Source organism: Gadus macrocephalus, chromosome 21, assembly GCF_031168955.1.
Source record: "Gadus macrocephalus chromosome 21, ASM3116895v1".
Classification (NCBI taxonomy): Eukaryota; Metazoa; Chordata; class Actinopteri; order Gadiformes; family Gadidae; genus Gadus; species Gadus macrocephalus.
Genome location: NC_082402.1, coordinates 774,492 through 788,907, shown reverse-complemented (window position 1 = coordinate 788,907; position 14,416 = coordinate 774,492). Strand labels below are relative to the sequence as shown.

At 47.8% G+C, this 14,416-nt stretch overlaps 1 protein-coding gene across 2 annotated transcripts; it reads left to right on the top strand.

The window, feature by feature from the left end:
- Positions 1 to 293: 293 nt before the first annotated feature.
- Positions 294 to 10,173, top strand: LOC132449607 (adhesion G protein-coupled receptor F4-like). Of its 2 annotated transcripts, none has more exons than XM_060041336.1 (13): positions 294 to 443; positions 517 to 575; positions 1,802 to 1,941; positions 2,324 to 2,539; positions 2,643 to 2,846; positions 3,744 to 3,890; positions 4,549 to 4,727; positions 5,190 to 5,354; positions 5,497 to 6,894; positions 8,197 to 8,238; positions 8,427 to 8,486; positions 9,424 to 9,490; positions 9,936 to 10,173. In XM_060041336.1, exons 1-13 carry the CDS (start codon positions 306 to 308, stop codon positions 10,007 to 10,009), a joined length of 2,889 nt encoding a protein of 962 aa, XP_059897319.1. In that variant the 5' UTR covers positions 294 to 305; the 3' UTR covers positions 10,010 to 10,173. The 2 variants fall into 2 exon arrangements, with proteins under 2 accessions (XP_059897319.1, XP_059897318.1); XM_060041335.1 differs by having other exon boundaries at positions 3,738 to 3,890.
- Positions 10,174 to 14,416: the final 4,243 nt, after the last annotated feature.

Below are 14,416 nucleotides of genomic sequence, written 5' to 3'. Positions count from 1 at the left end.
TGATCACCTTCCCCAAGTAGTAGCCCTGTAGTGGCATCAAAGAGCCTTAAGGGGTGCAGGGGGTCGTCACAGTGGTTAACTCAAACCCAAACCGGATGCACGACTACCTTTGTAGTGTGACAATCTGGAGGAAACATTCATTATTAATTACTAAAGTATCACAAGCTCAGATTCACACACGAGGCATTGGTTAAACGGTTGTCGTAGCAACAGAAAGATGTTGTCGATGAGCCAAAGTAGGTCAAAGATGATGATGGAGGACGGAGGATGTGATAGATGACGATCACTGCAATCATGTGAAGGATATGATGCGTGTTCTCTTGTGCCTTTCAGATGAGATCGAGGTGGTCATGTTATTGACCCTAGACCTGACCTTCACTCCAGAACTGAGTATTCCAACGAGCAGCCAGTTCATAGCCCTGAGAGGAAGAGTACAGCCAGTGGTGGGTCTATGTTCCGCCACATTCTGTTCTGTAGACGTGACAGACCTGAACTCACAGTCTGCTTCTCTCACAGCTGGAGGCAAACTATCGATCGCTCACAGGATTCAGGTCGATTAATGTGCGAGGATTCAGGTACCATGTTATTATATGATGCATAACCATATCAATACCATTTTCATAGGTATTATAGTATATATATATACCTATGAAAATAGGTATTATAGGTATTATTGGCCCCCATTCTTGCCACTGGTGCAGGAATTCTGAACTGTCAGATTACCATGTGACCTTATACTCATATGATACTGATACTCATATTATAGATACTTATACTCATATGAGAGATATATATATATATATATTAGAGCTGTCAGTTAAACGCGTTATTAACGGCGTTAACGCAAACCAATTTTAACGGCGTTAAAAAATTATCGGGCGATTAACGCAAATATTTTATTGACAAAAATTTATTTTTTTTTTTTTCTTTGGCTCAAAACAAAGAAGCAGTAGCCTGACTGCTATGTTCAAATGACATTTGTTCAAAGCAGTCGTTTAATTGCACTATAGGCTCTTTTTTTGTATCGTCCTGTTTTGATCAGTATATGCCAATGTTGTTATCAATAAAAAAAAAATCTTTTGCACAAGACAAGCCGATGCACTTCACCATGTTGATAAGAGAATTAAAATGAGAAGAATTATGGGACAAAAAAATCAAGGGATATTTAGCATAGAAAAAGAATTTGCGATTAATCGCGAGTTAACTATGACATTAATGCGATTAATCACGATTAAATATTTTAATCGCTTGACAGCTCTAATATAATATATATATATATATATATATATATATTAGTGCTGTCAAGCGATTCAAATATTTAATCGCGATTAATCGCATTAATGTCATACCTAGCTAAAAAAAAAAAATCTACGCTAAATATCCCTTGATTTCTTTGTACCATTAATTGTTCTCATTTTAATGCTCTAATCAACATGGAGAAGTACATCGGCTTGCCTTGTGCATATGTTTTTTTATTGATAACAGTATTGGCATATACTGATCAAAACAGGACGATACAAAAAAACAGCCTATAGTGCAATTAAACTATGCACATACAAACATACCTTGAACATAGCAGTCAGGCTGCTGCTTCTTTGTTTTGAAAATAAAATAAAAAAAATAAATAAAAAAATTGCATTAATCGCGCAATAAAAAAATTAACGCTGTTAAAATTGGTTTGCGTTAGCGCCGTTAATAACGCGTTTAACTGACAGCACTAATATAAATATATAGATATTCAGATCGTAGATTACATCCTACATGATGGAGCTGGATGCTAACGGACTGTTCTGTTTGCCAGCGCGGGAAGTGTCGTCGTCGACTTCACTATCAGGACGACCACGGTGGTTGATGGAGAGTTGACGGCCGCCAACCTCAACCTGACGCAGAGCTTTGAGCCCATCGCCGCGGTGCTGGGTTTAACCACCGAACCCTTCATCAGTCAGTCAGAGAGGATGGAGACTCATACTCATGATACTGATACTCATATGATACTGATACTTATACTCATATGATGCTGATACTCATATGATGCTGATACTCATATGATAGATACTCATATGATAGATACTTATACTCATATGATAGATACTTATACTCATATGATAGATACTTATACTCATATGATAGATACTTGTACTCATATGATAGATACTTGTACTCGTATGATAGATACTTGTACTCGTATGATAGATACTTGTACTCGTATGATAGATACATGTACTCGTATGATAGATACTTATACTCGTATGATAGATGCCCCTGCACATAATCCTGTGATATTCATGTTTGTGAACGCCTCCACTCTGCCCTCCCCTGACAGGCCCTGACCCCATCACCTTCCCCAGCCCGGTGTACACGGGCCAGGCCCGGACACTGACCTGTGGACCCCCGCCTCCCCAGGCGGGCATCGCGGGGGTGACCGGCGTCTCCTGGACTCTGGGCACCAATCCCGTCCAGAACCGAGGCCGCTTCCAGATAACCAGTAGCGCCACAGGCTCCAGGCTGACCATCAGCAACCTGGTCCCCTCGGACAGGGGTGAGTCCCCGGGCCCCCAGCGCTCACCTCCACGCCGTCAGCATCGCCCATGTGTTGAGTGGTCACGTCCGCCTCTGTGCCTCTTGTCATTGGTTGGTCTCAGGTGCATTCACCTGCACGCTGGTGAGCGGTGCTCTGAGGTTCATCCAGCGTGGGCGCTTCACCACGACGACCCTCCTGGCAGCTCCCGTCCTCCTGGTCAAGAGAGAGAGCAACGCCGCCTGTAGGGGCGGCGGCAATACAGATACGCCGCGGAGATGCTGTGTCCAGCCGCCCTACAGGGCCCAGTGGGTCGGTGTGACACCAGGTAAGCACCACCCTACAGTCACAGCTCCAAGGACATCCCAGTTAATGTGGTGAGTGCTGCAAGCACACAACTCTTGTTGTTCTTAGTCTTTCTTTTGCTTTCTTTCTTATGCACTACAAACTTTGGGGCCTTACTCCTTCCAAAGAAATGGAGAGACTACTGTAACGGGTTCAGACGAGTCAGGACACAGTTCTTGGTGAAAATGAAGCGAACTCCGGTTTATTTCCCGTTCGTGGCAAATAAACACAATGTACACGAACAAATGGACAACGACGAATGTTCGTTCAGTCCGTCCCGTGGTCTAGCGACGCTCTCTCTGGCTCGCAGAGAGCGTCTTCCTTCTCTCTCTCCCAACACTCACTGAAAGACAAGCAGGCACATAAATACACACTTCCTGATTGGGTCCGATTGCAGACACCTGTCCGCAATCAGACCCCATCACCCCAGCAGACCCGGTGCTCCATACTCCCCCTGCAGGCCAGACGCCGCCACACCTCCACAGCTACCTTTCCACTTTTAAAATGTTCATATTAGGTTGGAATACACGCTACTATACTATAAATATTTCTAACTCTTAGATACTCTTAGAAGATATTCTAGTTTTTAAATATTATTTTTTATAATGGAAGTCAGCCTTTAACCTTCATACAAACATTTTGAACTCTTTACGTCTTAAACTATGTGGCTTTAGAAAAATATTTTCTCAGGCTCACTTTGAACTACAGCACTCACAACACGTTCTCAGTAGGAAATGTATTATTTACTACAGTCCTACCATCAGGTAACGTCCTAGCTTCAGAAAAAGATTTTATGTACATCAAGTTTTGTATCATAAAAAGTAAAAAAATAGGAATACACAGGATGTGAATGTTCCCGCCCTTTGTCCACCAGGAACAGTGCAGCAGAGCGTGGAGCAGGGAAACAACTGTGTGCAATATGACTACAGGTTCGACTGCACGCCCACCACGGTTACCACCATCTGCCGCGTCATAGGCATCCCCGGCTTCCAGGCCAGCAGCCGGCTCAACATCATCACAGCAGCAGGTCAGAGGGGTCGAGAGGCCTAGAGAGACTAAGTCTAGAATAGTAACACTCGTGTTGAAAGCCGCTGTAGGTTACATTTGTCAAGAGGGAAGTGATTGCATTCCCTCACCGGTGGTGGGGGAGCCATGATGACGTTGTGAGCACCGATGTGGTGGAGCCCAAACTCATCAGGGATGCCCTCAATCGCACGAAATGAGCGCATTTCATTTGACAGAAATGAAATGAATAAATCATAGCTCTTCAAGTTATAGCTCTAAGTATTATAGATATCATAATTGTAAGTATCCTGCCTGCAGCAGGTCTCAAAGTCACACTAGTGTTACTATCGCCACATGTATAGTTCTATAGTTATAGCTCTACAACCAGTCGAGGGATGCTTCTTGGGCGGCATGAAACTCAGAAGGTAGAGCGAGTCGGCTGGTAACCTGAAGGTTGCTAGTTCGATCCCCGGCTCCTCCTAGCCGAGTGTCGAGGTGTCCCTGAGCCAGACGCCTCCCCCTAACTGCTCCCGACGAGCTGGCTGTTGAGTGTGATTGAATGGGTGAAGGTTAGGCATTATTGTAAAGCGCTTTGAGAGGCCACTAGTTAGGAAAGCGCTGTATAAATGCAGCCCATAAAAATGCGGTCCACTCTCCTCGTGTTTGTTTGTCGTGTGTAGCAGTCATCTGCAACAACACGCTGTACGGCGAGGGCGGGGTGGGGGACGAGTCCCGTCCCGATTGTGACATCGGTTTGGAGGGGGAGCGCCTCGCTGAGTGCCAGGCCAGCGGGGTGTGGCTGACCCGGATCAACACCTGCATCCTCACCAGGATCAACGACCTCCTGACCCAGTCCGAGGTACACACAATGGATGGATCATATACAAGCTGGCTGGCGTCGGCCCGAGGTTTCATTCAGGGCCTTTAGCAGACGCTTTTATCCAAAACCACTTACAATAAGTACCGTACATTTGTCAGAAGAAAGACAAACATTATATTGCTGTAGAACTCGGTACAGTAAGGAAGTTAATAGAAACCAAGCACTAACAATCGTTAGGTTAACCAATTCCCCGTATACAACAGAGATAGCTAGGATAAGATGCCACACAATTTTCCCTACTATTAGTAAAATTAAATACTATTTTTAAGTTCAAGGATGTACAACATACATTAATTGCGTACATTAAGTGCCAGGATGTACACCATATAATAAGTGTGCAAGAGAGGGGTAAGGGGGTAAGATTATCCAGTGTACAATATATATAACACAATATGCTTCATGTTAATAAGTTATAGATATTTCCTTTTTTCTTCTTTTCAGAGTTTGAATCAGAATACTGTTCCAACGTTCGTGGCAGACCTCAGTGGCTTGGTCAAGGACAATCAAACCCAAATAACGGATTCCCCGGTCACCATTTCAGCCATCGTTGACATCCTGACCAACGTGGGCAACGTGAGCACGGAAATCGTGGAGAGCACCATGCAGGTGAGTTGGGTCCCCCCCCACACTGACACAGTGACACACTGACACAGTGAGACACTGACACAGTGACACACTGACACACTGACACGCCCTCCGGGTGCACACAGGAGGAACCATGTGCTCAACCCACGTCCTCTCTCTGCAGAGCATCCTGAACACGGTGGATGTGATCGTTGGCAACGACACCATCGAATCGTGGGCTAATCTGAACGCCAACCGATCCCTCAACACCAGCTCCTTGTTCCTGGGCTCCATGGAGACCATCACCCAGTTCCTGAGCGGGGACGACTTCTCCGTCACCACGTCCAGCATCCTGCTGAACAGAACCCAGTTAAGCGACTCCTTCATGGCCGACATCAACTCCAGCCTGGTCATCAATCTCCAGAACACCAACCTCACCAACACCTTCATCACTACCATCACCTTCTCCACCCTGAGCAACGTCCTGCCCCCCCGCACCAACACCAGCTTCAACGCCAGCCAGGACGCCAACGCCACCGGGCCGGAGATCCTGATCAACGCGGCGGTGGTGCTGATCCAGCTGAACGGGTCCAGGGCGCTGCGGCCCAACCTGACGCTGTCCTACCGCAAGCGGAACACCTCGCTCACCGAGGACCCGCAGTGCGTCTTCTGGAACTTCCAGCTGCTCGACTTTCAGGGCGGCTGGGACGACGAGGGATGCACCTTCGTCTCGGACGTGGACGACGTGGTGGAATGCAACTGCGACCACCTGACCTCCTTCTCCATGCTCATGTCCACGGGCCTCCCGCCGGGAGCCGCGGAGGCCCTGGACATCATCACCTACATCGGCGTGGCCATCTCCATCGTGAGCCTGGTCATCTGTCTGATCATCGAGGCGCTCACCTGGAAGGCCATGACCAGGAACACCACCTCCTACCTGCGCCACGTGTCGCTGGTCAACATCGCCGTGTCCCTGCTCATCGCCGACATCTGGTTCATCATCGGCGCCGCCATCACCTCGGAGACGGACCCGACGGAGTTCGTGCCCCTGGCGGCCTGCAGCGCGGCCACCTTCTTCATCCACCTCTTCTACCTGGCGCTCTTCTTCTGGATGCTGGTGTCGGCGCTGCTGCTCTTCTACCGGACGGTCATGGTCTTCTCCCACATGTCCAAGGCCACCATGCTGGCCATCGGCTTCTCGCTGGGCTACGGCGCGCCCCTGGTCATCGCCGTGGTGACGGTGGCGGCCACGGCGCCGCAGGTTCCCCAGGGGTACATCCGGGACAACAACGGCTGCTGGCTGAGGTGGGAGGACACCTTCGCCCTGCTGGCCTTCATCATCCCCGCCGGGGTCATCGTCTTCATCAACTTTGTCATCCTGATCGTGGTGCTGACGAAGATGCTGCGCCGCGGCGTTGAGAGCAGCCACTCCGAGGAGAAGAACACTCTGCTGGTCATCTTAAGAAGCGTGGCCATCTTGTTCCCCACCTTCGGGCTCACCTGGGCTCTCGGTGTTGGGTTGATGGTGGCTCCGAGGAATTTGGGGCTTCATGTCACCTTTGCGCTATTCAACTCCTTACAGGTATGTGGACGTCATATCGTACATTTACATTTAGGGCAGACGCTTTTATCCAAAGCCACTTACAGAAGAAAGAGAAACAATTTATCGCTGTGGGTACAGAAAGGAAGTTCATAGAACCAAGTGCCAAGCGCTAACAATCACTAGGTTAACCAATTCCCTGTATACAGCAAAGATAGCTAGGATAAGATGCTACACAATGCTACACAATCGTACAAATGTGTTTCGTACTCAGGTCCTGTCACTTTGGGAATGGACGGTTTCAGGTTTAAGGCCCAATCCCGTTTCTAATTAGCCTTTTTGAATTAATAATAATAATAATAATAATAATACATTTCATTTAGAGGCGCCTTTCAAGACACCCAAGGTCACCTTACAGAGCATATAGTCATATAGTAAACGGGGATTCTAGCATATCATCTAAGCCAGACATTGAGAAGAGAATTAAAATAAAGCTTATTTTTAACCTGGAGTCAATAGAACATGGAAGATCTGGATATCATACGACATGAGCCCCGGCAGCTCCCCGACCGCTGGGCTCCGCAGCCCGGCTGTGGACCGGGGCCGGGCGGCCCGCGGTCGGGGAGCTGCCGGGGCTCATGTCGTATGATATCCAGCAGCCCGGCCGCTGTAGCCCACGGCCGGGCTGCAGAGTATAATTAATAAAATAATTAATAGTTAACTACAGAGAAAACACTTACATTTGTGTTTTTCCAATCCTGTCGCATCTTTTCGCCCTCCATCTTGTCTAGGATATTTCTTGATTTTCCGTTTTCTCGCAAGGTATTGTGGGAGCAAGTCAGAACTGAAGCGCTTTGAGGGTGCCCATCGAAAATCTCAATTTTGAGGGGATGTTAGCCCTCCCCCTACCCCTTATGCTACCTTTAAACTGGTATTGGGACATGGCTCCACGGCGCGTGAACGCGCATCAGCGAGGGGTAGGGCTGAGATTTTGAAACAAGCAAAGTATTGGGATCGAGCCTTAGAGTCTCTCTCATCGTGTCTTTAAGAATATGTATGAGTGTGGACTGGGCCTTAGAATAATCATGCGCTTATTTTTAAGATATTCTACTTTCAAATATTATTTTTTGCTTGGTATATTTTCCGTTGGTCTTCCGCTGACGCAAGAGCGTGATGACGTCACACGCTCCAGCTCGGGCTCGAAGGTTCAGAAAGCGCTAGGTCCACTAGCAGTGCTGAACCACAGGGGGGCGCTGGGCCCCAGCCTAGAGTTGAGATGTTGTGTTTCATGAAATGTTGATATGCGAGGATAAAGAGCGCTCCTCATCTATGATTTCTTTTCAGGGGTTCTTCATTCTTGTGTTCGGGACCCTCATGGACCCAAAGGTATGCTATCTTTGGGCAAAATGGAACAAATGGTTTACTTTTACATTTCTGAATATCTGAAAGACTACTATGTATTGATGACCCCTGTAATAAATCAAGTATTTCCTTACAGAATGGACTGTATACAGTCGTGGTTTTAACGTTAAAATACAAAATAAGGATTTGTGACCTGCTTGTTGCTCCTTCAGATCCGAGCTGCTCTGTCCAGAACCGTCCCAGCCCTCAACTCCTCCTCCAACCAGACCCGGGTTCGTAATCACCTCCATCTACCTCCACCTGTTCTCCACCTGTTCTCCATCTACCTCCACCTGTTCTCCATCTACCTCCACCTGTTCTACATCTACCTCCACCTGTTCTCCACCTGTTCTCCATCTACCTCCACCTGTTCTCCATCTACCTCCACCTGTTCTCCATCTACCTCCACCTGTTCTCCTGTTCTCCACCTACCTCCACCTGTTCTCCATCTACCTCCACCTGTTCTCCATCTACCTCCATCTACCTCCACCTGTTCTCCATCTACCTCCATCTACCTCCACCTGTTCTCCATCTACCTCCATCTACCTCCACCTGTTCTCCATCTACCTCCACCTGTTCTCCATCTACCTCCACCTGTTCTCCATCTACCTCCACCTGTTCTCCATCTACCTCCACCTGTTCTCCATCTACCTCCACCTGTTCTCCATCTACCTCCACCTGTTCTCCATCTACCTCCAACTGTTCTCGGTTTAACTTGAGTTTATATTGAGGATATTAAGCATAGGTTGCACTCACCCACCCAAACCCTTACCTTAACCAACCCAAACCCTTACCTTAACTACACCAAACCCTTACCTTAACCACACCCAACCTTAACCACACCTGACCCTTACCTTAACCACACCAGACCCTTACCTTAACCACACCAGACCCTTACCTTAACCACACCAGACCCTTACCTTAACCACACCAGACCCTTACCTTAACCACACCAGGCCCTTACCTTAACCACACAAGACCCTTACCTTAACCACACCAAACCATACCTTAACCACACCAAACCCCTACCTTAACCACCCCAAACCCTTACCTTAACCACACTAGACCCTTACCTTAACCACACCAAACCTTAACCGCACCAGACCCTTACCTTAACCAAACCCTTACCTTAACCACACCAGGCCCTTAACTTAACCATGTGTTCTCCAGACTACCAGTGGAGGAGGATCGTCGACTGGCAGATGGGCGCTCCTCAACAGGATACGAGGACGACGCGGTGAGGCAGACAGACAGACAGAGGGACGGACAGACTGAGGGACAGACTGAGAGACAGACAGACAGACAGACAGAGGGATAGACAGACAGAGTGACAGACGAAGAGACGGATAGACAGACTGAGGGACAGTCAGACAGACAGACAGTCAGACAGACAGACAGACAGACAGACAGACAGAGGGATAGACAGACAGAGTGACAGACGAAGAGACGGATAGACAAAGGGACCGACCGACTGACAGAGGGACAGACAGAGAGACAGAGGGACAGTCAGACAGACAGACAGACAGACAGACAGAAAGAGGGATAGAGAGACAGAGTGACAGACAGACAGACGGATAGACAAAGGGACCGACCGACCGACAGAGGGACAGACAGAGGGACAGACAGAGAGACGATATCACCTCTCACCTTGACACGCAGCGTGTTTTTCTCTCCGCTCCCAGATGTGTACCACGTGACGGGTGCGGGTAACACCAGCAGCTCCAACACCGCATCGGAATCCTACCTCAACATTTGATTTTGAATGTTTGTTATTCAATCTTAACGCTGTGACGTAACACAGAGCACTTTTCATGTCTTGCAGGGAATATTAAATATGGGGATTGTTGCTTTCACCGAGATTCTGTTTTACCTTTATTTGTTTTGTGTGTATTTGAACTCTCAATAAAACTTGTACATGTTTATGTTATGTTTTACAATGTATGGATTATATAGTGCGTTTTTGTCATTGTCTTCACAATTTAAATGATTGAACAAAATATGTGACTTCAGTAAGTACGAATTAGGATACATAGCTTAGCTGTAATACAGGAGCAGAGACAGACAAAAGGTCAATATGTTTCTCATGCTACTTTGGACAACCTCATTGGAAATTTGGAAACTAAAATCTAAATAATTAGTTGCATTGTAGGCATTAATGCCCACATATATATATATAGTAATTCCGTTTCACCCCTGGCATCCAAGAACGTTTCAGAAGATGTGAAATATTACCTGATAATTAATCAATTCTCTCCCCCTCCTTCCCTCCGTCCCTCCCTCCCCCTCCCTCCCTCCGTCCCTCCCTTCCTCCCCCTCCCTCTCTCTGTCCCTCCCTCTCTCCCTCCGTCCCTCCCTCCCTCTCTCTCTGTCCCTCCACCCCTCCCTCCCCATCCCTCTCTCCCTCCCTGTCTCTCCCCCTCCCTCCCTCCCTGTCTCTCCCCCTCCCTCCCTCCCTCCCTCTCCCCCTCCCTCTCAGTCTCTCCCCCTCCCTCCCTCCCTCTCCGTCTCTCCCCCTCTCCCCCTCCCTCCCTCCCCCTCTCCGTCTCTCCCCCTCCCTCTCTCCCCCTCCCTCCCCCCCTCTCCGTCTCTCCCCCTCCCTCTCTCCCCCTCCTTCCCTCCCCCTCCCTCCCTCCGTCCCTCCCTTCCTCCCCCTCCCTCCCTCGGTCCCTCCCTCCCTCTCCGTCTCTCCCCCTCCCTCTCTCTGTCCCTCCCTCTCTCTCTGTCCCTCCCTCTCTCTCTCCCTCCCCCTCCCTCCCTCTCCGTCTCTCCCCCTCCCTCTCTTTCCCTCCACCCCTCCCTCCCCATCCCTCTCCCTCCCTGTCTCTCCCCCTCCCTCCCTCTCTCTGTCCCTCCCTCTCCGTCTCTCCCCCTCCCTCTCAGTCTCTCCCCCTCTCCCCCTCTCCGTCTCTCCCCCTCCCCCCTCTCCCCCTCCCTCCCTCCCCGTCTCTCCCCCTCCCTCCCCCTCCGTCTCTCCCCCACCCTCCCTCCCTCTCGTGCTCCACTGTTTCTCTTCCATTACATTTTGGACAGACCTCTGTTTCATGTTTGCCTATGATGTTCAAACTGTGGTTAAGACATGTGTGCCCTATGTGTAGTGTTGTGATGATAACCTCAATGTTCACACTGTGGTTAAGTGTGCCCTATGTGTAGTGTTGTGATGATAACCTCAATGTTCACACTGTGGTTAAGTGTGCCCTATGTGTAGTGTTGTGATGATAACCTCAATGTTCACACTGTGGTTAAGACATGTGTGCCCTATGTGTAGTGTTGTGATGATAACCTCACATCTTCCGTTGGGTATTCCACAAAGCCGGTTTTATCACATAAACGGGTACGTTTGGAACATAACCCGGTTTTGAGTATTTGAACCCGCGTTCACCACAGATTTCATGTGTTCACATTGGCATGCCCTTTTGATGAGAGGCGATATCGGAGTGCAAATTATTCGTGCAATCCACCGGGGGCGATTAATAAGACCAAGTCTCACGCATTCGGCGTGAGACACACGCAATTCAACCCATGCACACGCTCTCATGCCACACTTACGTATTTCTCACTCAGAGAAATGACCAGGATAGCACCCACCAACTTGTGCCGCTATATAACCGTGGAACAGGTAGGAATCAAATGGGTTCCCCGTAAATCCTTCCTAGCATTACATGGATTGCATTGACTGGCACTGATTAATTTGTTGTACATTGAACTACTGGACAATTGTGTTTAACTGGAAGTCGCTTTGGAATGTAACGTAAAATGATCTGCTATTTTTCAATGAAAGAAACTGCTGTTCTTAATGTGTCCACTAGAAGTCGCAATAGCAATTATGTTAAGCAAGCAAACTTTATACCGGGGCTGAGCAGGGAGCATAAACAGATGCTGTTAGCCCGGAGCTACCTTGTCGTTCTGCCTTATACTTCCAACATTATGCGCTTTGGCACTCTCATTGCCCCAAAATGTCTCTGTCAAAAAGACGAAAAGTGGACACAGAGTGCAGAGTTTTCCAAGAAAAATGGTCATCGTCCTTTTTATTCACGGAAGTAAATGGGAAATCTGTGTTTGGTGTGCTCACAGCATGTTTAATTTTACATAATTATGCCATATTTTTACCGGTCCGGCCCACTTGGGAATAGATTATCCTCCATGTGGCCCCTGAGCTAAAATGAGTTTGACACCCCTGGCCTAGGGCGACAAATGCGTTGGGGGCGCCCTCTGGTGGCGCCCTTAATTAGTCAATTAAAATATACGACGCGAACGGAGAAGGGAGGGGGCGCGGGAGCGATCGCCAGGGCGGCCCGAAACCGAAACGGCCAGTCCGGCCATGTCCGGACCAAGACTTTCATCGGCCTCGTATCATTCAAAGAGAAATATTGTCTGAGAATGCCGAGAGGCGCTTACAACAGAAAGTGTAAAATAGTCCTAACGGACTTGCATCCACTGGAGAATGTTCGATCGTAGCCGGCGGCTTCATTACAAGCACTGATCCATCTTGATCTGTGAAGTTGATGAATTGTCACTTTTAGGTTTTCTCCCCAGATACCAAAAAATAACATTTGGAACATATGCGCTGTGGCACGCATACGGTTTGCATGTGTAACTTCGAAGACAAACAATATCTAAAATACAAGGAAAACAGAAAAACCTACATTCAACCAGTGGGGTACCCTAACCCTGACTGTCTGAGGAGGTACCTCCAGGTACCCCCTCCATGCCAGGGCGCCCTGAATTGATGTCTATTGCCAGCTCCTCCATCGGGGTCAAGACCATTTGAGGGCCAGATCCCGTCTGCCGACTGTCTGCTTTTTTACGATTGGCTTAAAAAAAAAAGGGCATATTTAAATGCAGGAGTGACAAATATGGTTTGACAATTTAAGTGCTGGACTGACAACATATACCAATACGATGGTGGGAAAAGCTTTTGTATGATGCTTTTATACTTCATTTTTACTTGATCCGCTGACCGCTTGGTAGCCATCGGAGTACATAATTTTTAGAAGAAAAGGGTTATGTGGTAGGATCATGTTTTTGACATCTATCTTACGCATTTACGCGGTCAGTGATCCGCTGCCACGCTTTGGTTCTCCGGGTTGCAGAGGCTTTAGCGTTCCCTTTTCTTGTGATAATGTCCTTCTCCTCGTCATAGCTCTCCAGGAGAACCTGGAGTTCCATTTCATTGAAATAAGCGTCCCGTTTCGCCATTTCGATCAGGGTTTCCATGATCCATACATCACGTCTTTATAGGTTTGGCGTGGAAGCGCACAACCCTGTGTTAACCAACCCCGTGTTGATTGAACTAATGCATAACCTGTGCAGTGGAACCGACAGCTCGGGTTTAGTTGGCACAGGGTCAATCAACCTAGAGTTTCATCGTTAACTCTGTGTTTGTTAAACCTCCGTTCGTGGAACACCCCTCTGTTCCAGTACCACCGGTCTCCTTGTTACCACCTGCCTCTGGATTCTATGCAGGAACCGACCCTTATTATCCCTATCCCATTGTTCTTGCCACCCCTAGTTGATTTCTGATTTAATTATTGTTTTAACTTCAGATTTACTTAAAGGGGAACTATGCAACTTTGGCCACTTCTTTGCTGTTTTCTTGGTTTGCGCTCGCCTTGAGCTCCCCCTACAGCTTCCGAGGAGATATTTTACAACACTGTCGTAACAACTTGTTGACGACCCTTCCCCATCCACTTCTACGCTAGCCATGTGCATTTGTTTTCAAAGAAGCTGGCGAATGCGTGGAGCCATGTCCGAGGTAGATGTTCATAAAGAGTGGACAAGGTTATACATTTTGAAAGGGTGTATGTGTTACAATAAACCCATCCTTTTTTATAGTTGACGGGGAGATGTTATATCCTAGATTAGAATTATTTTATATTTGGTTGTTGAACAGAACGATCAGTGTAAGAGTGTTGGCCAACATAATACATAACGATAGCATGAACAAGCATTGAAAGCTAACACCACAAAAATAAGTGACATAAGAATACATTTTAAAAACCAAAAATGTCCACCAGATATGCATAGATACTGAACGAGTCAGGTGATCTTCATGTATTGGTGCGCCCTGGAGACCACGAGGCAGGCTCACATGGAGAGGTTACTAGCACGGTCACAAACATATTTTCTTAATTCTATTTCTAATTGCTCTAATGGAAGTCCCTTA